At 35.7% G+C, this 24002-nt stretch overlaps 1 protein-coding gene across 10 annotated transcripts in view; it reads left to right on the forward strand.

Annotated features, from left to right (window-relative positions):
- Positions 1-24002, forward strand: part of PARD3 (par-3 family cell polarity regulator) — a 644288-nt gene that overhangs the window by 387188 nt on the left and 233098 nt on the right. For 5 of the 10 annotated variants that reach the window (XM_073885517.1, XM_073885521.1, XM_073885518.1 and 2 more), the window contains 5 exons: positions 683-822; positions 3169-3297; positions 5579-5617; positions 19969-20157; positions 21453-21623. In XM_073885517.1, coding sequence (XP_073741618.1) covers positions 683-822; positions 3169-3297; positions 5579-5617; positions 19969-20157; positions 21453-21623 — 668 coding nt within the window. The remainder of the gene's footprint in view (positions 1-682; positions 823-3168; positions 3298-5578; positions 5618-19968; positions 20158-21452; positions 21624-24002) is intronic. The other 5 variants (XM_073885519.1, XM_073885526.1, XM_073885522.1 and 2 more) reach the window with 1 other exon arrangement.

Raw genomic sequence — 24002 nt, forward strand, 5'->3', positions numbered from 1 at the left:
GCTACGATCTGAGATGGGGGTCTTCCCTGGGTAATTTGCCTTTGTTTTTTATTTTTACAATTTTATTTATTGGTTGAGAAATATATATGGTAAGATTTAGGTAAATAGAAGAGAACTAGGAAAATACAATATGGTTCATCCTGTCAGTAAATTGTTTTAATTATAGTGTTGGGAGGGCCTGTTACCTAGAAAAATTTTTCTTTTCACTCTTTCTTCTCCATCTTCCTGATCATTTTCTCTTTCCTTACTCCTCCTCCTACCCTTTAAATCTGGATACCATGATTGCACAATACTAATTGATATTTGAGGTACTATGGTACTATGGGTTTTAACAGAATTTTTTTTCCACATGGAGAAATTAAGTTTATTTCACGTCAAATATTTTGACCAGTTTAGAAACTTTTAGCAGTCATATTTGTATATTACCTTTCGTCTGTCTTGGACTAGATTCCCATTTCTTCTTAAGGAATTTTGATATATAAGCCATTTAAACCTTCCCTAATTTAGTCTGTTTTGGAAAAGCTATTCAGACTTTTAAAGTATTAAAAGCAATGTAGGCCATTGTGAAAATTACAAAATGTCAAGCTGAGGTAGAGAATAACAAAACCTTTCTGTGCCATATACCTCTGAAATTCAAGGTATCTCATTTTATTTACTTTTTTTGTTGTCGTTATGTATTTAGGTACAGAAGGCTTGGGATTCAGCATCACTTCCCGAGATGTAACAATAGGTGGCTCAGCTCCAATTTATGTGAAAAACATCCTCCCAAGAGGGGCTGCCATCCAAGATGGCCGACTTAAGGCAGGAGATAGACTTATAGAGGTGAGTGACTTCTCTAAGTCAGAAGTTCCATAATTCTTAAAAAGTTCCATTTTCAGGGGTCAGTTCTTTTTCATATCTTCATAAATATGCAGTTAAATTTTGTATTTTAGTAGAAGTTTGCATCATAAAGCAGTGTATTTCTGCTTTACTTCAACTTGTTTCCATGTTATTTGATGAGAAATATCTTTTCATTGAGTGTACTCATAAATTTTTAGCTACTCAGACATTTGGTTTATGAGATAACATAACATTTGTCATTATGTAAGTACAGTGTCTGCTAGGTTCTATTTCTAGGTGGCTTTAAATTTATGTCTGGCAATATAGAAATGATATCTACTTTGTAATCAGAACAGAGACAAATGAAGTAAATGAAAACAGTGTGTCTTGATGAGAGGAAATTTTGAAATGGCAGTGTGGAGAATGAATTGAGACATAAAAATCAAATGTCAGAAAAAAATAGTTTTTCAAAATTTCCTTTCTGTACTTCATGAGTTTCGGTTCATTGGTCTTTGAGGCCATCTTAGATATACATAAACATACGTAGACATTCCTGTGTTTGTGATTGCTTGTGTATATAGAAGTAAAAGGAAGAAAGATTGAGAAAAATAGATCAGTCGCTTTTCTTAGTGTTTTCTTCAGAAAACATGTCTGTATTCTTAGCCACAGATACCACCATCCCTAATTATTAACTACTGTTCAGACACTAATGTTAAACTACATTTTGTGGCATTACCCTTTCTTCTTTACTTGTAGCTTCATATGTAGTTTCGAATTCTCCAGATCAAACTCTCCTAAAGATTTCTTGAAAAGTAATGGAGCAAAGGATTGCCTTCCAGGAAAAGGATTTTTCCATGGCTACATACGGTGCCTAGATTTCTTAAATCTTGTTCCTTTCCTTTGTGTCTTATTCTTGTGACACCATTTTTTAAAGGGGCACCGGTAGAGGCTAAGTAGAAGAAAAGGTTCGAGTATAAATTATATTTAGAGTGTTGTTTCCAGAAAGGGCCACTTGTCCTTGGTGCATAAATTGAGTAGTATTGGTCCAAGTTTGCGGTTATAGCTTGTTTTATGTAGTAGGAGGCTCAGCTGGGACTTGAATTTATCATCTTTGCCCCTGAGTCCAAAACATGTCTGTCCTCCTGTCTCTGGCATCAGCCTCACCTTCTTCCTTTCTTTTTGAGTCTCTTTCCTCCCATAATACTTTGCTTTCAGCACATCACAAAGGCTTTTGTTTTTCTTTTTGAGCAGTGGGGAAGAGCCTGAAACCTCTGTCTCTTCAGAGTTAGGCTCTATTTTCTGTAGCTATCAGCTTTACTTGAAACTGCATTTTCACAAGTCTTAAACCTAACTTTCTAGTATCTGCAGTTGCATCTACCCAGTGTCAACAGTTTTGTGGGTGGTTTTTCTGAGCATGTGGGTATTTGGAAGCATACTTAAAGTATCAAGTCACTCTTTTGTTTTTTAATCTAGAAATTTTTCCTTCTTTGAACCTGTTACTACTTATCTATTTTGTGCAATCACTTAAATAGTAGTACACTGAGCAGTAGAAGATGGTTTTTAGTGGAGAGGGAAATGTTCCAAAAGGTATTTTAACTACAGGGTAATTTTGATATTACAATTTAAATAATATACTTTATTGTCATGGACAAAATGTTATTTTTCTCTAAAGTGAATACTGTCAAATAGTTTATAAAATAAATTTTCACTCTTATTTCTTTTAAATATATAGTGCTTTCTGGTAATGTTATTATACTTCCTAAAGGTAAAAATAATGAGATTCCCCAGAAATTGGTTATTTCAAATCTCTTTCTCTCTCACTTTTTTTTTTGTAAGATTCTCTTAAAACATTGAAAAATATCAAGGTATTGCTACCTCAAAATATTGCTACCCCTCTGTAAATATAATTATTATTTTGTATTCTTTAATGTTTGTCTCTTAGGGATAAAAAGTTATCTTCATAAGTTTCAGTAAAATTTCACTGAAAGTTTTACCAAAATATTTTTAGTGTGTTTTTACTCCCACAATTTTTACTCCCAAGTAAAGTGTGTTTTTACTCCCAAGTTTTGTGTTAACCTGATAATTTGGATATATTTGTTTATTAGTTGTTACTTGTTAATGCTCTGGTGGCTGTGGCTTTTGGCTTATTAATGAGTGCTAAAAGATTTACTACTTCCTGTCCTACTTCTAGATACCTAGGCTGTGTTTCTTTATTAGCTACCAAATCATGGGAGAATCCACAAAATGAGCTGTGCTCCATAGGAGACATGATACATTCTAGGATGTGTGTCTTTTCTTCAGTCATATGTTTGCACAGCACTGCAGCTGAAAACTTTTTATTTGTTTTAGGTAAATGGAGTAGATTTAGCAGGCAAATCCCAGGAGGAAGTTGTTTCCCTGTTGAGAAGCACCAAGATGGAAGGGACCGTGAGCCTTCTGGTCTTTCGCCAAGAAGATGCCTTCCACCCAAGGGAACTGGTGTGTAAATTTAGAGCAGATGAAAGATTTCTGATGCACACGAGCCAGGGATCTGGGCTAGTCACCTGATGGCCAGTGTTTACCGAGACATTTCCAAACAGTTTCTATATTTTATATTTCTTTCAGCCTTAGCTTCGCATAAACATTCTTTTCTTATATTTGCTCAGTTTTGAAGATAGATCTCCACAATATTGAGTGTAGGGGTATTTAAAAATCAGATTGCAAGGATATTTTCTAGGACAGCAAATGCTTATGAGGGAACACTTTCAGATGGACTGATTGAATACAGAGACGTTGATTACTTCATAACTGTCACTTCAAAGGCTGTTGTTGAAAACTTGCCATCTCCTCCACTACATATGACAAATGTTCATATTTCAGATTTTCATAGTGCATCCAGCTAAGCCAAGTAAAGCTTCTTGCTTCCTGTTGTATGAAAAGGAGTACCTTAACTGAGTATTACTGTTGAAAGTAAGGAGACCTGAGTGGTACTAAGCCCCATGGCCATTAATTACCAATACTGACATTACTTGGGATGACATAGATGAAATCAAAAGGCATTTGTTTGCACTTCATTTCATTTTTTAAATGTGTATCAATATGTCTAAATATAAGATGTATTTACATAGTATTGGTGTGAATGAAATATGTATACTAAGTTGACATAGTTTGAATGTTTTTCTGCAACAAGTGCCAGGTTTCATTTACTATATAAAAACAACATAATGGGAGGAATCACTTTTATCTTTTAAATGTGGTAAGAAAATTGTTTTATTTCCAGCATAAGTGGTATTTTAAATGTTTCAAAACAGATTTTAGTTGGGCCATTTTAGAGCATGTGACATCTCTTTCAGTCAGTTTTTAGCTTTAAGCAACAATTAATTCATATATACTGGAATGCAAGGTTTTAGGGGCACAGTTCCCAAATTTGTCCTATAGCCCTAAATCTCTTAGGCTAGTATTTCAAGTGCGGATGTGTCATGGTTAGTAAAATTTTCCTTTTATTATGAGCCAGATATGTTTCAGTGTAGGAATACCCCATCCCCTGGTTACACAAATTTACTGTGATTTCATGGAATTTCCAATTGTGATAGGGCTGTAAGCTGAATGCTTGTGTTTTAAGTAAATTTTGAAAGTTATAAAAACATCTTTATTTCTATTTTGAAATGTTGAATGCGTTATTTCCCAATTTAAATTCGGTTTTCCATTTTCCCCCCACTGTTATCCAATTTTGTGCTTAAAATGCCACCTGATCCTAAATCTGGAGATGTCTCTATTAAATTGTAAATGAGCCCTTAAAAAAAAAATACTAAGCTTTAGATGGAATTTGATGAAGCTTTAATTCTTCGTCAGTATATCTTAGCCTGGGTACTAGTTAGCATTATCAGATTGCCAAAGCTTAAACACTGTTCTTCAGCAGCCCTTCCCAGACTCATTGCCAACATCTAGCCAGCTTAAGGTTATTCAGGTTCTTCTTGTCCAATTTTGATCTTCCAGGCTTCTGTTTTCCCCTTCTGCTGCCTAGTTTTTTTCCTTGGTTATTTAATTTATTGCTTGTGAGCTTTTCATTAAGGAGTGAGCCAGTAGGCCGTCAGTCTATTATTCATGTTGCAGCTGCTTTTTAAGATTCCAAAGAATAAAATTCTGAAACTTAAAGGGGAGGGGGTGCATTTAAAATGATCTTTGAATCCAATTAACAAAACTCTTTTCCTCTGGCTGTCTGTGTTTAAATTCTGTGTCTAAAATAAAATACTGTTATCAATATGTGCCTTTTTTATAAATCAACCTTTTAAATATCTATGTAATTAAAACAACTCTATAATATGTGAAAAAAATCACATTTATAATCTGTGTAATATTTTAAAGTATAATACTTGTGGTTCAGACTGTGGTTCAGACTGTTATTATCTGGTGTAGCTATCAAATTACAATATACCTTAGATGTAGTTGGGGAAATTAAAAAAACCAAAACAGTGCCATGAATAGAGAGCCAGTCTGGTGAGATTTGTTTTCCTCCAAATCATAAAGTCATGATATAATGTGAGTGAGCAAGTAAAAATTTACATCAGAAAAATTTCTTAAAACACACACACAAGATAATATAACCACATCAGTGCAAGTTTGGAAGACAGTCATACATCATCCATAATATAATCACCCTCTGTATATTTCGTGGGTTTTAAGAACCAACAAAATTTCCTTTAAAGTCAAGCTTTGTGTCCCTGTGTGTTGAAGATGGCTTTGGTCAGTCTGTATTTATATTTTTCTTCAATTCTTCTAGAATGCAGAGCCAAGCCAGATGCAGATTCCAAAAGAAACGGTAAGAGCTTTGTCTTTTGCAGGGTGCAGAGATGTTGGAAAGATAAATGGAACTAACTTCTGACTAATTATATATGAAGTTACTTGTCCTCCCTTTTCCTGGCTCATAATAGATACTATGTAGGTTCATTAAATTCCACAGTGGTCTCATCTTAAACTGACTTTGCTACTACTGCAGATGGGGAATATTTCCTGATTACTTTTGGATAGACAAGGATAGAACAGAGACAGACGTTAGAGTAGTTTCCTGTCACCTTCAGAGTAAGAGGGACCAAAAGTTGGTAAGTGTAGTAGTTTGATATAAATATAAAAGACTTTGTGAGTTGTGAAATGTTACATTTTAAGTGGCTACAAAGGGAAAAAAAAGGTAAAAAAAAAAAACTTGATTCAGGCACAGGAAAATAAAAAAAATAAAAGCACAATAAAAGTGTATCATATGCAGGAAAAATAAAGTGATAGGTCAGTAACTAGGCACAACATACTAGTGCAAACCTAGTTGTGTCCTGAGACAAATCCTAATACAGACTAGAAATAAAGGAGTAAGTTGAGTTCTAACAGGCAGTGCTAATGTAATGAAAATAAGAATTGCCGTATCAGCGTATCAGTCTTTGAAAGTATGGTTTTAGTGTGGAGGTACAGTGTAGGGTGAAAAGAGAAGGTGTTTTATATTGACATGTAATATCCAATAGAAATTCTAATAGTCATGATCCTTTATACACCAACAACAAGGCATAAAAACATATCCCAAACTCTTATAAGCAGTGAGAAAATTTACCAAAACCATATCTACAGTGGGTGAAAAAATTGTCATATTAGGTAGACAAAAAATTAGACCATGAAGTATTTGAATAACATATTTAACAGGTTTGATTTCTCTTTACACATTCATGAACAGACAGCTTTGAACCTAATAAACAAAATGTTATTTAAAAATATTCCATAATTAAAAACATGGGTGACAAATCAGACCTCAGGAAAATTGGTAAACAGTCTTGAGAATATTATTACACATTCATAAGTATGGGTTGTAGAAAATTTATGGTCTTAATTTTTATTCATAAAATCAATTGGTCAGTGATAACTAATGAAAATCAAAATGGTATCTGTGTATGTGTATGGTGGGTAGGTTGAAAGGGAAGAGGAAATTAGATTGATTTTTAAAGAATTTAAACTGGGCGCAAGTGTGATTCATAAAAAGCCAAAATACTTAAAATAGCATGATATTGTTATGGGAATAGACGAAGAGAGTGCTTGAACACATTAGCAATGATAGACCTGATGTATATATGCATATACATATATATGTATGTATAAGGCAGCATTTCCAAATAGTTGTAAAAGATTGTTTATTTCATATTTAAAATAATTCACCATTCAGTTTAAAAAGTTAGATTTTTTTTTTCTCACCATACACCAAAATAAATCCCAATTGGTTTATGAAATTACACCTTAAAAAGTACTAAAATGTTTAAGAAAAAATTATGCAAAAAACAACATAAACAAAAATATAAAAAAATATACGTGAAAAATCTGTTAACTTTGGATAGTGAATGTTTGTCCAAGCATGGCAAAACCCAAATGTTCATTAGATAAATAGATTTAGATTTGTCTGTAGAAAACTTTTGTATAGCAATAACCATACCATGAAATAGTGATAAATGCTAAATAAAATAAATGCTAAATATTTTGCACTGTGACCCTTGGTGAATAACTACCCCTTTATTGTTGGGATCTCATCATAGAGCTTTTAGGAAAACGGAATGATTTCACAAATAAAGTACGGTTGACACTGAATGAGGGTTCGAACTGCATGGATCCACCTATATGTGGATTTTTTTTTTTTAATAAAATACAGTACCATATTGTAAATGTATTTTCTCTTTTTTAATAACGTTTTCTTTTCTCTAGCTTACTTTATGGTAAGAATACAGCATATAATACATATGACATAGAAAATATGTGTTAAACAACTGTTTATGTTATCGGTAAGGCTGTTAGTAAAGTTTATAGGGAGTCAAAAGTTTTATGAGGATTTTCTACTGTGTGAGGGGACAGTGCCCATAATCAGCACCTGTTGAAGTACAGGACAGCGTGAGATAGAAAATCATGCTATAAGCTGTAAAGATAGGCATGTTCTTTCAAAACATTTAGGCAGTCCTGGTGAGGAAATTGATGATTAGCCCTGACGTTTTCAGTCACTGAAGGGAAGATGTGGCGTTGGTTTTAAATGCCATATTCCACTGAGAATTCCAAGGTCCATTTCAGTTCACTGCTTACCCAGTAGCCTCCTGTGTTCATGAGAAAATTTGCCCAGCAAATGACAATTCAGTCACCTTAACAAAAGAAGAAATATACACATGTATGTGTGTCTGATGTCTGATTACAAATGGAAATTTTTTTTCTGATGAGAGTTTTTCTAAGCTCAGTCAGAAATCACTGTTTTTTTCTAAATATTTTCTTTTTGGTTTCTTTGTTGTTGTTGTTGACTTGTTTTTAATATATCCTCTCACATCTGTGCCTCTGTTTCTGCTCTTGCTCAATATATAAGAGAATACCATTTTGGGTTGTTAAAGGCTTCATGTTACATTTGAAACTACAAAAAAAAAAAAAAATGACTTCCCGGGTCGCTGCCTGTCTTTGTACCTTTTGAGGGCAAGTCATTAAATTCATTTAAGTCTTGAAATTCTCTGATATTATTTAAACTTTTAGGTAATTGTAAGCACCTTGAGAATAGACATGTCATAAAAGTCAATTAATTTGTTTGTTGGTTATTACAATGACCCATACTGATTTAGTCTGAGAAATTGAAAACATGTCATTAAGGTATATGAATAAGTTCAATGACTAGTAGACCTTTGCATTTATGAGATGGAAGTTTCCTGTACATCTTCTAAGTATCATCTTAATTAATGAGAGTGGGAGATTGTAGCTGGGGCACAAGGGTGCCAGAGCACCTAGCTCTTGGGGTCCAGGCAGACCAGTTTCAGCTACTTGCTGCTGACAGGATCCAGAGGCAGAGAGATGAATGGTAGGGAAACAAGAAAAGAATTTGTTTCAGTGAGGCCAACACTGGGAAGACAGTGGACTAATAATCTCAAAGACTGTCTCCAAAGTGCTGAAAATACTTCCAGGTTTATATAAGGAGAATGTGGAGCAAAGGTTGGTACATACATATATTGCCAGGTGAACCCGGGAGACGTGGGCCCTGAGGCTTCAACCCAGCCTGTCCCAAAGATGTCACCCAAGTCTTTTGGTCTTGTTATGAGAAAGAATTACAGGACAGACACAACACAGATTAGAGACAGAGGCTGGAATGTTTATTAAAGTGAGAGTACACTCTCCAGATGTGAGAAGGCCAGTGAGTGAGCTGATTATCCTGGGGGTTGGGTTTCTATCTTTTATTGACAGTTGTGGAATATTCACTACTTGGGTGGGGATTTCTTGGAATCTGGTTTTGAGCCTTTTCTTCCTTATTTGGGCAGGGGTTTCCAGCCTACTTTGTCAGCCATATTGGGCCTGTCTGGTTTGACCTAGGTTCTTGTGGTTTTGTTCTGGAGTGTTGCCAGGACAGGCCTCTGACTTTGTCAATAGCTGGCCATGACTGACTTTTTCTTGGCCTCCAGGCCTCCTGTTAGAACCTAACTGAATGTTTCTAACACATACAGGTGGGCAGTGAATGTCAGGTTGATCATTGTCTTGGGGTCAGTCACACTTGGGTCTTCCTGGCTCAGGGCAGTCCTTATTGCCCCCCAGGGGGGGTTAGTTTTGTCTCCCATTAGGTAATGCTTTGCTGGCAGGGTCTTTTGCCTGAGTTAAGAGTTAAACTGAAAAGAAGAACTTAATCCATTAGAAAGTACAGATTGAGGTCAAAATGGAAATAGTTGAAGTCCTCTTTCAAAATTAGAAAATCTGGTTGCAAATTACCCATTCAAAATTGGCCAGAAAGCCTAATTATTTAGCATAGGCTCACCACCACTTGCTCTATGTCTTTGAGAAGTTTATTCCCTTAATATAAGGCGTCTCATGTGGATGTCCTGGTAGGACAAGATAATACATCAGGGTTCTCCAGAGAAACAGAACTCATAGGATATGTGTATACATAGGAAGAGATTTAGTGTAATAGTTTGGCTCGTGTGATTGTTGAGGCCACCAAATCCACATCTGCAGTGTGGGTCAGCATGCTGCAGACCCCGGAGAGCCAGTGTTGCAGATTCAGTCTCAAGTCAGTTGGCTGGAGAATCTCCTCTTCCTCAAGGAGACTATCTTTCTGTTCTGTTTGGCCTTTAACTGATTGAATGAGGCCTACACACATTGTTGAGGGCAATCTGTTTTATTCAGAGTTCATCAATTTATATGAATCTCATTCAGAAACACCCTGTGAGTTGATATATAAAATTAACATCACAGTGAGGTGTAGTGCATTTACCTCTGGCTATAAGGCCTTGACTTACCAAAGTGCCAGTTTCTTCCTTGGCTTCAAATAGGACTAATGCAAACCTGGTTAGGAAGCTCCCCAAAGAGCTATTGAGTAGGATCCATGTCAAAATATAATTTTATGTTAAACACATTCAGGGCTATGAGATAAAAGTAGGCCTTTAGAAAATAATATGGTTTAGAGATGATATTAGAGCACAGAGGTAAGATATGCTTAAATGTCATGAATTCAAAATGCATTCCGAAAAGAGTTAGTGGATTCTCCCTCTGGAAAATGCAGGGATACAGTGGGGAGTCTTTGAGAACCTCCTGGAAGAGCTGGAGGCATCTTGATAGGCTAACTTCAGAAGATTTAGTCTTGATTTAGAGATTTAATGAGGTAGGTAATAAGCATTGTCATTAAGAGGTTCATTTAACTAATGGTTATAGGAGATCAAGTAAATGCTACCATAATGACCCCACTGTAAAATGAGAAAACTATAGAAGAAATTAAAAGAACAATCCCATTTGCAGTAGCATCAAAAAGAATAAAATACCTAGGAATAAAGTGAACCAGGGAGGTGAAAGATCTGAACACTGAACACTGAAAACCGTAAGACATTGATGAAAGAAGTTGAAGGTGACACAAATAAATGGAAGGATACTCTGTGCTCATGGATTTAAAGAATTAATATTGTTAAAATGCCCGTAGTGCCCAAAGTGATCTACAGATTTAATGCAATCCCTATCAAAATTCCAGTGACATTTTTCACAGACATAGAGAGAAGTCAGACTAAAATCCACATTGAACTACCAAAGACCCTGGCAGCTAAAACAATAGTAAGAAAGAACAATTAAACTGGAGTCATCACCCTTCCTGATTTCAAACTATATTACAAAGCTGCAGTTATCAAAACAATATGGCATTGGCATAAAAACAGACACACAGATCAGTGGAACAGCGTAAAGAGCCCAGAAATGAACCCATCTATATTATGGTCAATTAATTTATGACAAAGAACCCAGACTCTACAATGGGGAAAGGATAGTTGTGTTGAGAAAACTTGATCTTCACATGCAAAAGAATGAACTAAACTCTTATTTTTACACCATACACAAAAATTAACATAAAATGGATTAAGGATTTAAATGGATTTATGAAACCATAAAACTCCAAGAGGAAAACATGCTCCTTGACATTGGACTTGCTGATGATTTTTTGGATTTGATACCAAAAGCAAAGGGAACAAAAGCAAAAATAAACAATGGCAATTACATCAAATTAAAAAGCTTCTGCAAGCAAAGGAAATCAATAAAATGAAAAGACAACCTAGAGAATGGGAGAACATGTTGGCAAATCATTCCATCTGATAAGGGGTCAATATCCAAGGGACATGAAGAACTCCTACAACTCAATAGCAAAAACATCAACAATCTGATTAAAAAATAGAGGAACTGAACAGAAGTTTTTCCAGAGAAGACCTACAAATGGCCAGGAAATACATGAAAAAATGCTGAATGTCAATTAATCACCAGGGAAATGCAAATCAACACCACAAGAATCACCTCACAACTGTTAGAGTGACTTCCATCAGAATGATGAGATAACAAGTGTTGGGAAAAGATGGGAAAAGGGAACACTTGTACACTGTTGGTGGGGATGTAAACTGGTGCAGCCACAATAGATGATAGTATGAAGTTCCTCATAAAATTAAAAATAGAGCTACCGTGTGATCTAGCAATCCCACTTTTGAGTATGTCTATCCAAAGAATTGAAATCATTATCTCAAAGAGATATCTGCACTCCCCTATTCATTGCAGCATTATTCACATTAGCCAAAATATGGAAATAACCTAAGTGTTCATCAGTAGATTCATAAAGATGTGGCATCTATATACATTGGAATAGTATTCAGTCACGAGAAGGAAGAACATCCTGCCATTTGCAACAACATGGGTGAACCTTGAGGGCATTACACTACCTGAAAGAAGTCTGAGAAAGACAAATACTGTATGGTATCACTTACAGGTGGAATCTAAAAAAAGCCAAACTCATAGAAACAGACTAGAATGGTGTTTACCAGGGCCTGGGGGATGGGAGGAAAGAGGAGATGTAGGTTAAAGAGTGTAAGTTTCCAGTTATAAGATGAATCTAAGGTCTGCGGATCTAGTGTAGAGAATAGTGATTATAATTAATAATATGGTATTATATGCTTGAAAGTTGCTAAGAGAGTAGACCTTAACTGTTCTTACCACAGAAAGAATATATAATTATGTGATGCGATGGAGATGTTAGCTAGTACTATGGTGATAATCATTTTTCAATCTGTCACTGTATCAAATCAATGCATTGCACACCTTAGATTTATACAATGTTATATATTAATTATATCTCAAAAAAGCTGGAAAGAAAAAAAAAATCCAGTCAAGTCAGACAAAGCAAATAGGGAGCTTAATGAGGGAGTGAATTTTGAGTCATTACATTTTTATCAATGTCTTTGTACAAATTCTTCGGGTTAAATTAATAATGAAACACTTCTATAGTCCCTATAATGTAAATCAATGTTGATACTGTAGAGAACACACATTAAAGTGTTTTTTTTTTTTTTTGAGTTTTTGATGAGTTATACTATCAGACACTAATCATGTTGGCTTTAGTAGTTTGGTTTTGAGGAGCAAATGTTGCTATTGTCATAAAACATTTTATAAAGTCTTGTGCTATTTTTAGTGCTTTAAATGCTCAGACTTTTTTTTTAACTTTTTAGTTTAAATTTAAATTAATTAAATAAGTTTGAATTCAGATGATTCAAACTTTTTTTTTAAGTTTCTTTCTTTCTTTGTTTAGTAATCTCTATACCCAACATGGGGCTTGAACTTAAAACCCTGAGACCAGGAGTCACATGCTTTTCCGACTAAGCTAGCCAAGGCGCCCTGATTCAAACTTATGTTAAAATGATCTTTCTCCAAAGTTGGGATAGAATAATATTTTCATGATATAAAAATTGTAATGATTTTGTATAGTCAATCTCTGTGTCAATTCATGTGAAATTGCTTATTATTACTATAGTAAGATAAGGATTTCTTAGTGTTTGATGTGCTTTTCCTTGAGAAATATATCTTATTTTTTATTCTTTTGTAGATAGTAATAAAATTAGTATTTTAAAAATTTATTGTATGATTTTTCTTGCTATTGAACTCTTAGGTTATTTTTTATGTTGGTAGAAATACCTGTTTTAAAATGAAAACTGTTTTAGATATAGCAGAAGTGTTCTGGATTAGTTACTGTGTACCAATTTCATTCTGAAATGTCAGACTTTTAGGAAAGTTTCAAAAACAGTACAGGAAACTCCAGTATGCCTTTCACCACATTCCCCAATTGTTAATATTTTACCACATTTAATACATAATTATCTTTCATCCTCCACCCTCTCTCTACTTTTTCCTTTGTTCCTTCCCACTATATTTTTTTTCTGAATTGAGAATAAAATGCAAATGTAATTTCCCTTAATCTGTAAATATTTCAGTGTGTCTGTCCTAAGAACAAGGACCTTTCTTTATGCAACCACAGTATAGTTGCCAAAGACATGAAATTAACATTGACTTGAAAGTTTTGTACTACCACTTGCCCCAGTTAATGGCCTTTATAGCATGCAGAGATGAATGAATGAATGAATGGATACATAAGAATCAAATTCTGGTCTGGCTTCCAATTCAGGACCATATGTGGGATTTAGTTGTCATGTCTCTTCGGTCTAATGTAATCGGGAACATTTCTTCAGTTTACCTTTATTTTTCATTTTTGAAGAGCAAGTTACTTTGAGAATGTGCCTCAGTTTGGGTTTGTGTGGTATTTTTTTAATTTGATAAGGATTTTTCTAACAACATTATAGATTAATAACTGTATAAAACGTTTATTATCAGTATTTGTATTATCGAGCCAATAAATTCTTTAAATTTTACTTATTTTACATCTACCACTTGATTTAGAATAGAGCACAATAAAGCCAATGTGACATTTTGACTTTAATAAGAATAATTAACATATCAGCACAGATAATGTGTATAAACATTCATCTCACATGTGGGATAAAATATATAACTTAAAGAAACTTTGGAGGGTCATTCTTTTGTGCAAAAACAAAATAAAACCAAGATAACTTCTCTATTTAAAAAATCCTCCTCATAATTAAAAACATGAATCGTTCCTATTTGTGATAACTGCATATTATTTAATCTCTTTATGTTGAATGAATGTAGTTTCCCTTTAGCTTCTTTAAACCTTTTGTTAGCTTGACAATATGATGTTCTGTCACCATGGCATAATGGTTCTGTAAGAACTCTGGTATCCCTTCTGAGCACCAGCCCTGCCCAACATTTATAACCATGCTTCTACCCTTCTTTCCCACACTGATTTTTTAAGAGGAAGAAGAATTAAAGAAATGGCACGCAGTGGGATTTTTATGTTACAAAGCAGTAGTGTATAATGGATGTTACAAAAATCAGTCAAGTATAGAAGAAAAAATCACCTGCAATTATGTGACTTCAGTGTCACCATTTTGATGTGTATTTTTTTTTACGATTTTCTTCTTTACCTATGTAGCTAATATATATATATCATGTTCCAGGCACATATCATGTAGCTAATAAATGTCATGTCCAAAGCAGAAGGACAGACTGATTAAGTCCCTTCCTCCTAAAGCTTTTACTGATATGAGAGGGCAGACATTAAACAATTTATTAAAATAGGATCTCAAGGCTTATGATGGATGAAGTATCGGAAGTTAAGAAAGCTTACAGGATAAAACCCAGTTTCTTAGTCACAAATGTTTTTCTGTCCCACCAAATGGGATACTTTTTAAAGACACTTTAATAGCTGAATAGTATTACATTGTGTAAGTATATCTTAATCTACCTAATATCATACATATAGGTTTTTCTTATTTTTTAGCTGTCCTATCAAGGCAGTGAACATCTTGACAGTTAAATCTTTGTTCTTGATCACAGTTTTTTAGGACATACTACTAAAATACTATTTTTTGGGTTAAAAAATGTAGAGGCTCTTGATAAGTATTGTCAAATTGACTTCTATAAGTGTTGTATCTTTATATTTCAGCAGCAGTGCAGGAAAGTGCCCATTTCACCATCCTTTCTGCATTCTTGGATATCATTACTTAAAGCAGTTTTCTTCAGTAGTTTGATAACTTTTGTTGATTGCGTGTCTTTTGTTGCAAATAGATTACCTATTTTTTTGGTCCACTCATCTTTCTTTAATGAATTGCTCATTCATATCCTTATTTGTTGTGGGAGTGTTCGTCTTTTTGTTATTACTTTATCATGTTTGTGCAGTAATGAAATAAACTCAGTGGAAAAGGGAGTGAGAGAGAAGTCAATAAATTATAGTGGAGCAGTGAGCAGCAAAAAATTTCGCTGTTATTTCTCTGCCCACATTCACAACACTTCTGATACCAATGTGTGAGTCTTCCAGACCATGTACTTCTTTATACGGTCTGGAGTTAGTGTAGACCCCACAAGTTACGGGCTCAGCCCCACAAGACTGCCCCCCACTCAGAGGCCATAAGAAAGTAGTGGATCCCCAGGCTACCCACAACTTCTAACTTGGCCACAAATCAGAGGTTCCTATGACCGTCTCCTTGGGTTTGATAATCTTTTGGAGCAACTCACAGAGCCCAGGATCACAATTTACTTATTGTCGCCAATTTCTTACAAAGGTATTTTATTTTTTTAAAGATTTATTTATTTATGTGAGAGAGAGTGACAGAGAAGAGAGTACATAGGCAGGGGGAGAGGGAGGGGGAGAAGCAGACTCGCCACTGAGCAGGGAGCCCAATGCAGGGCTCAGTCCCAGGACCCTCAGATCATGACCTGAGCCAAAGGCAGACACTTAACTGACTGAGCCACCCAGGCGCTCCTACAAAGGATATTTTAAAGGGCACAGACAGACCACTAGATGAAGAGATATTTAGGGCAAAAATCTTCAAGTTCCCAAGCTCAGGAGCTACTGTCCCTTTGGAGTTGGGGTGTGCCCCCATTCTGGTAAATTGATATGTTTATTAACCCGGAAGCTCTCTGAACCCCGTTCTTTTGCAATTTTTATGGAGGCCTCATCGTAAAGGCATGATCAATTATTAATTATTAACTCTGTTTTTAGCCATTCTCACCTCCTTGGAGAATGGGCTTGGGCTAAAGTTCTTAACTTCTAATCATGGCTTGCCCAGATCCCACCCAGGAGCCACTGAGGAATCCACCAAATGTCACCTCATTAGAACAAAAGATGCCCTAACACCCGGAAAATCCCAAGGGATTTAGGAGCTCTGTGTCCAATACTCTTACTAGGAAATTATAAGGGATTTAGGAGCTCTGTGTCAGGAACTGGGGTGAAAGACCAATATAATAGCAGGCATTGAAGGGATATTTTATATATTTATATTTATTTCCTTTTGTTTCACAAATGGCAGAATGTTGGTTGAATCATTTATTTCTTTACAGAGCCTGAAATCAGCTATTGGACTCACATCTGTGATTTTAGGGCCTCCTACGACATGGATACATACCGCGTCTTTTCACAGTATTTTGTGCACTCTTATTAAAATCTTGATATATTGAGGCTCAGAGATGACTCTGCTCGTGATTTTTTTTTCATCTACTTAAGATAATCAACTTTTTTTCCCTCTCTCATTTGGATCTACCCGTTTTTCAGATTAAGCAGGCTCAGAAGGACCTGTGGGCCCACTGTTTCCCACAGCTGTTGGTACTGCTGTCCGGGGAAAAAGGACGCCTGGCTGGGCCTTCGTGTTGCACACTTGTGGTTATTGTTCTTTCTCACTGCAGATAGAAGTGTGCATCTTTTCTGCTATTCTGAGGATAGTGGGAAAGCAGATAGCTTTCATACTGCCCATTCTGCAGGCTTCTTGCTTCTAGTATGCTTAACAAAAATGCCAGTGGAGTAGTGGGCAAAGTAAAAAATGACAGGTTGCATCAATGCAAAAAATCACTTGGAGTGTTCAAACGTGTGTGCATGAGGGACATGATATGAGCTTGAATGACATGGTCATGTACAAATGACTTGAGAGGCAAAGGAAATACATTTGTTGTATTTTTGTAGAAAGAATTTGACTCAGTTGTAAATTACACAATCTGGATGGAACCCATCAAGGTGATAGAAAATTAGCTTCTCCTTTGTATCAGAATGAAGAGATCTCTATACTAGAAGACTCCATAAAAAGTTCTCTATAATGTGGCATTTAAAATGGTTTTTGAAGAGCAAATTTTTTAAAACATTTTGCTGCCAGAAAATTAAGTTCTAAAAGCTGGCATTAATTTCAGTCTTATGTCAAGAGCCAAATGGATTAATAATGAAATATCAAAGGAAAGTACTATCTCTCACTTAAATGTTTTTAATGATAATAATGACTTAAGACTTGATAAGAAAGCTGAAAAAGAATATCATTCCCATCCTGTAGTTTTCATAATAAATGAAACTTTCCTGTGGAGAAAATAGTCTCCTTTAAGACAGGTTCAGAGTAGGGCATGTCAGGAAATGATTCCAACTTGATTAAAATTTTTCTTCATATATTCAGTCAGCTCCTTATCTTGATTTTTCAAGTAGAAAAATAATGAGAATTTTAAGCCTTAGTAAAACATTATGGAAATGTGAAAATCAGTAAACATTAAAAAGCTAAACCGAAGATCTAAATCAGTAAGTGACAATTAAGAACCTTCTAGACTTAAGGCAAACAAATGTACTCAATGATCAGACCTAAATGTGCCCAGCTGAGGACTATCTTTGCTTTTTATACCTTTTTAAATGCAACTTTTCCAGGAATATAAATACTGATTCTCATTCACAACGTATGTTTTACCTTTAATTACTTCTGAATTTGAAATAACTCTGAAGGACACTATGGTGTGTTTTGATACTGTTTTGTGTTGCAGACATCAAAATTTACTTACACATTATGTTTTTATAACAGATTTTATATTGAGATAGCTGTATTAATTCACACAAAGTCATTACTTAGTACTTCTTAGTCATTCTGAACCATATGAATAAAAGTTTATAGAATATAAAACATATATTAGTATTAGCATAGTAAATATGTGCTATATCAGTATTTTGATATGAGTATTTGGTATTTCTTTCTCTCCAATACACTGGTTTTATTTGAGCTATAATTATTCTCTGGGAATATTTTCAGTATAAACATTTTTATAATGAGCAGGCTTTGACTTTGACACTGAAATGTATTTGCTCTGTATAGTAACATAGCTATTGCCCTGTATCTTTTCAAGTTGCTCTTATTTTGCATTCTTTATTATATAGTTTTCCTGTTTTTAACATATTAGTGATTTTATTTATTTATTTTTTTTTTTGAAACATACATTGTCCTGATAACTATGAGGTTGTCTTTTGGAAAGATGGCACAAAGAACATCCTACCATAAAATGTTAATAGTGGATATTAGTAAATTGGAAACCTCACTTTATGAATCACATTATTATGGATTTGGGGATTTAAAAAAACATATCTTTTGCAGTAAGAAATTATCTTTTATTGATAAATGCTATGATTCCAAAAATTATTTCATCTGGTTGCGAAGTTAAATCCCCAAATTTGTAAAAAAAAAATTATTTCATCATTATTATATTAATTTTTATTGTTACTAGAAAGATTTAAACATTTGTTGGGACACAGAAGAAAATTGAAGTCTACCCACATTGCTCTGCAATAGCCTCCTTTCATGTGTGCGATGGAACATTCTTTAAAAGCACACTTTAAAGGATGCCTTATAGTTTAGCCTAATTATGTACCATTAGATGTTTAGCCATCTTTCAATTATAATTTGATAATTCCAGCTTGAGTGACTAGGTGGATGCTGGAGAAATATTCCAAAATGGGAGAAAGAGGAGCAGGAACGTGTGGTAGGACTAGACAAGGCATTTAGCTGTGATTTGAAGAGTGTCACCTAGCTGTTATGTGGTTGGAAGTACTGAGTCCTTACCTGTTTGGAGATGACCAGGGTAGAGATGTGAGTGGTTCAAGTCCTGGTCGTGGCGGGACTGCTGAAGAGAAGTCTGGAGGTGGGCAGGCTGCCTCGTCCCCCGTGCCCAGTGTTGTGGGGGCAGAACACATCCTCTGACTGTGGTTCATCAGGCTCTACTTTCAGCTTCCTGTTCTTCCTCAAATTTTAAGGGGGCTGGGCAGGATTTGGTGTGTCTTAAATGTGTTATGTTCTGAAACAGTCTTCTTATGCAGTGATGACTACAGTTATGAAATCAAAGCTTACAGACACCACTAATTAATGAAGCCGTACTGCTTGGAGAATATCCCCCAGCTGTCTGAGGCACACTACGTGTTGAGGACAGGTGGATGTTGAAGGTTAAAGCTCTCTAGTGGCTCTCTGAAAATAAATACCTGTTTCTGCTGGCTTTGTATCATCAGAACTTATTATTAATTGTGAAGAAAATGATATACCATTAGTGAGCATTAAACTCTTAATGACATCAAAAATTCCTAATGAATAAAAGGACAAATGAGTTATATTTATTTATTTTGAGTCCTGCTGTGACTGTTTTTCTCCTGTGGTTTAGGATATATGAACAGAACAACAACAACAAAAAAGTCCCAAACTCTAGGAGTCACATGTCTTCAGTCTTCAGGTGTATTTTTCCCTACATTTCTCAGAATCTGCTTTGAGTTTGTTTCAATATTGAAACAAGTGCCACATAAAAATATTAACAGCTGGTTCCAGGAATCATCTGGAGGGGGTGCAGATGCACTTATCATGGATCTTGTCACGGAACGTTGGTGAAAATACTGTGCCTGTTAGGATTAAAGATTGCTCATTAGCAGTCTTTAAAAATAGCTATGAGAAGGGAACATTGGAATATAATGTGCCATGCAATTTTGTTTCCTATTAGAAAGCAGAAGATGAGGATATTGTTCTCACACCTGATGGCACCAGGGAATTTCTGACATTTGAAGTTCCACTTAACGATTCAGGATCAGCCGGTCTTGGTGTCAGCGTCAAAGGTAACCGGTCAAAAGAGAACCATGCGGATTTGGGAATCTTCGTCAAGTCCATTATTAATGGAGGAGCAGCATCTAAAGTAAGCAAATGTTACCCTTACTCGGCTTATGCCCATTAACAAAAATATCTCATTACAACCCTATTCCTATCTTGGGAACATATACACAGTGTGGGGGGGGGGGGGGGGCTCCTTTCCTCCACCCTCTTATGGCCTGTGAATTAAACTGGCAAAAGACACATGAACAGAACATGTTTACAGATTTTATTGATGTTAATATTTAAATTTTTCCATGTACAGGGGCTTTACAGAAAAGAAAGAAAATCTAAAGAAAACTCAGAAGCTTAGATACCATTTTAGCAAAAGGCAGTAAATTGTAGAACAGTAATTAGACAAAAAAATGACATTTGGGCTTCTCAGGTCAATTGTGGGATGGTAAATAGATGGCAGAAACTAGTGGTAGATAAGGTTTCATGTGCACGGTCTGTTTTGTCGCCTGGCTAATCTCAGAGCCATCGCTGTCTCTGGTGATGTCCTTCTCTTCCTGGTTAAGGACAGGCGAGGGGCCATCTTCGTTAAGAGGAGCTCTGTGTTCAGCCAGCAAGGCGGAGAACAGAGAGCTCCTCCAGCATCTGCCAGTTCTCAGTTGACTTCAGCTTAAAAGAGTCCTTGTGCCAGAATGGCGTGTTTTGGAGTGGCGTGTTCTGATACCCTGTCACGCTTACCCTGTAACGCCTTTTGTTTTCTTCATAATAACCCATTTGTGATCAAGCGAATAGAAATCTCCGTGATCTCGCATTTTGGGATGGAATCTATAGCTTCAAGTCCCCATTTTTTTGTCTCACAGAATTTACAAGCCATAGTCCTTGTAGTTGAAAGAAGATAATCCATGCAAAGACTTAGCTTAGGTTCTGGGCACAGAGCTGCCCTACAGGACCATCTTTCCCCTTTCCCCTGCCTGTGGGTCACTTAGCCTGCTTGCCAGTGGAGAGCAAGTTTCCTCCCTGTTCATCAAGGGGGCACTTCTCTGCAATTGTATTACAGCCTTGAGCTTTTTCTTGTCTTGGGTTGTAAATAACCTCTATGGTTGTCTCTGGAAGCAAGAAAGTAATCACTTTGTGTCCTTTGAATTAGTATGCTGTTTTGGTAAACAGATTATGATAATGACTTGATTTACAAATGTATAAATGATTGAAATAGACACACAGGCTGCAGTGGCTGCTTAGACATTATTGTGCTCCTGTTCAATTGGACACAGTCCATTAGGATTAAAGCCCCCTTTCTCTTATTTTTTATTTTTTTTTAACTAAAGAGAGAGCAACTTCTTTTATAACAGACTATTTAATAGCACTTACTTCTACCTGTTTTCTTCCCAGGATGGAAGGCTTCGGGTGAATGATCAACTGATAGCAGTGAATGGAGAATCCCTGTTGGGCAAGACAAACCAAGATGCCATGGAAACCCTCAGAAGGTCTATGTCCACTGAAGGGAACAAGCGAGGAATGATCCAGCTCATTGTCGCGAGGCGAATAAGCAAGTGCAATGAGGTAAAGCATAGGAAATAAAAAGAAGACACTAGCATTTGAAATTGTAAGACTAAGTTTTTGTCCTAATGGATAAAGAATGACAGGTCCTGGGACTTTCCTTCAAAATATTATAAAATTATCTTTGCTCTTTTTATTGTATTGACTGTGGACTGTGATTTGTTCTCTTACTTCTACGATCAAAGTATTCCTAAGTGTGCATTAGTATTTCTATGGCCAGCTCAACAAATAACACTGGGAATCTTAAAAGCACCTTCAGCTGGGTTCTCTTCTTGAAAACAGGGCCATACCTTCCTGCTGGGAGCCAACAGCTTCTCTTCTATTGAGTAGTGTTGTACCTGGGAGAGAGAAACAATGAAACAGCAAGGGCTAGTTCGTTTGTTTATCTATAATGGGATGCCTCTTCCAAAGTCCCTGACAGGGGAGAGTCTCTTTCTCTTGTGACATTGTCAGAGGTGTAAGTCTCCCCTTCTGTTCCCTGTGTCCCCTTTCTCCTTCACTATAGGGTTGAGTATTTTCCCCTTGATAGCATGCTTTTTGAGAGAGAACTATTGCACAATGCCATGGCTGGTTCTAAATATATGCAGCAGTGCGTAATTAGGAATGAGTAGGAAGAGTATCCTCTCCTGAAGGTTGTGATCATCTGTTTTCCCAAATAGTAAAAAAATAGTAAGTGGAAACATACTTTCTGGCACAGTGGGGTATTTGAAAATTTAAAAGGAATTATATATTGATATGATAATATTAGAACTTGAAACAAATCCAGGTTCATAGATCTATTATAAATTATGTGCCATCTATAGGAAATAGGTGGGAGCTGAGAATTTATAGAGCAAAGCTTGTTAAAATGTAGAGTTTGTTTTTGCTTTTAATCAATGCTCAACTCCCCACATTTTTAAATCAACTAAAAGGAAATGACTAGGAAATCATACAAACTGAAAATTATATCTAAATTGTTTAAGTGTTTTTCTTAATTTAAAAATCTATGTTATATATCTAAAGTGAGCTATTCAGGTTGTGTTGATCACTCATGCCATCCCGTACCACATTCATATTTTGCAATGAAGGTTGTTTTGTTGGGTAGTCAATGTACAGGTGACCAACTTTGGGATGGTTATTGACTATTGACTTACTTCTTTATTTTTATTTTTCAAATGGAGAATTTGTTAACAATAATTAATGCATTAATTTCCGTAACAACAAGAGAACAATGTAACCTTTAACTTCTCAGAATGGAGAACAGTGGGACATAAAAAAATTCACTTTCGGGCGCCTGGGTGGCTCAGTCGTTAAGCTTCTGCCTTTGGCTCAGGTCATGATCCCAGGGTCCTGGGATTGAGCCCCGCATCGGGCTCCCTGCTCCACGGGAACCCTGCTTCTCCCTCTCCCATTCCCCGTGCTTGTGTTCCCTCTCTTGCTGTGTCTCTCTGTGTCAAATAAATAAATAAAATCTTTGGGGAAAAAATTCACTTTCATAAGATAAATATAAATGCTAATCCCTCTGAGTAGGCTACTGGAATGGTTTTCTTTGAATAATAGAGCTTTTATTCGTTGCCAAAAATTATTAACTGACCTTTCTAATATAAGTCCTATAAAGTGCTAGTTGAAAAATTCTCCAAAGTTCACAAGCACATTGTTCTTTATTAGGTCTTTTTCTAAAACTGAATAATTTCACATTCACAGGACAGTATTTGTTTGGCAGATGTTTATTGAGCACCTACTGTATTCAAGAAATGTGTTAGATCCTTGGGATATGGCAGTGAGTAAAAACAGATGGGGCTCCTTCTCTCACAGAACTTATATTCTACTGGAGAATATATCATATTCTCAGTCTCTTTAAAAATAAAATTTGTAAACACCTTCTCAAAATTTTCTTTCACAGAAAAGCATTGGATGTTCTGGGGTCACTTAAAACATTAGGAAATGTACTGAAGACCAGCATCCTGAATCCAGACATGCTTTCCTCTGATTCACATGAGTCCCTGTCATTCCCCAAACAGTAGCAAAGCAAACCTGTACCAGCCTGAAAATGTTTTGATAAAAGCACTGATTTTATTCCCTGTTGTCCTGTAAAACACACGAAATTGAAATCCCACTGAAAGATCTCTGGGTCTCATTTACTTCTGTATATGAATTTATGTGAATGAAATGATTTAAGTAAGGGAACAGCTGCAATAGACAGTAATAGACTTTAATATTCAGTATTCCTTACGGTATCATTTTCATACATTGCTGGTTATTGCTATTTCTTAGGAGAGTATAAGCTTATAAAACAATTATATCAAAAAAAAATCTTATCACGAGTGCTGTGCTTTCTTTGTAATACTACCGAGAAGCCTTTAGTACTGACAGGGTTTAACTAAAGAATTATATGAAGACAGA

The sequence above is a fragment of the Callorhinus ursinus genome, unplaced genomic scaffold (genome assembly GCF_003265705.2).
Source record: "Callorhinus ursinus isolate GAN/ISIS: 27379988/994484 unplaced genomic scaffold, GSC_fseal_2.0 scaffold62, whole genome shotgun sequence".
Classification (NCBI taxonomy): Eukaryota; Metazoa; Chordata; class Mammalia; order Carnivora; family Otariidae; genus Callorhinus; species Callorhinus ursinus.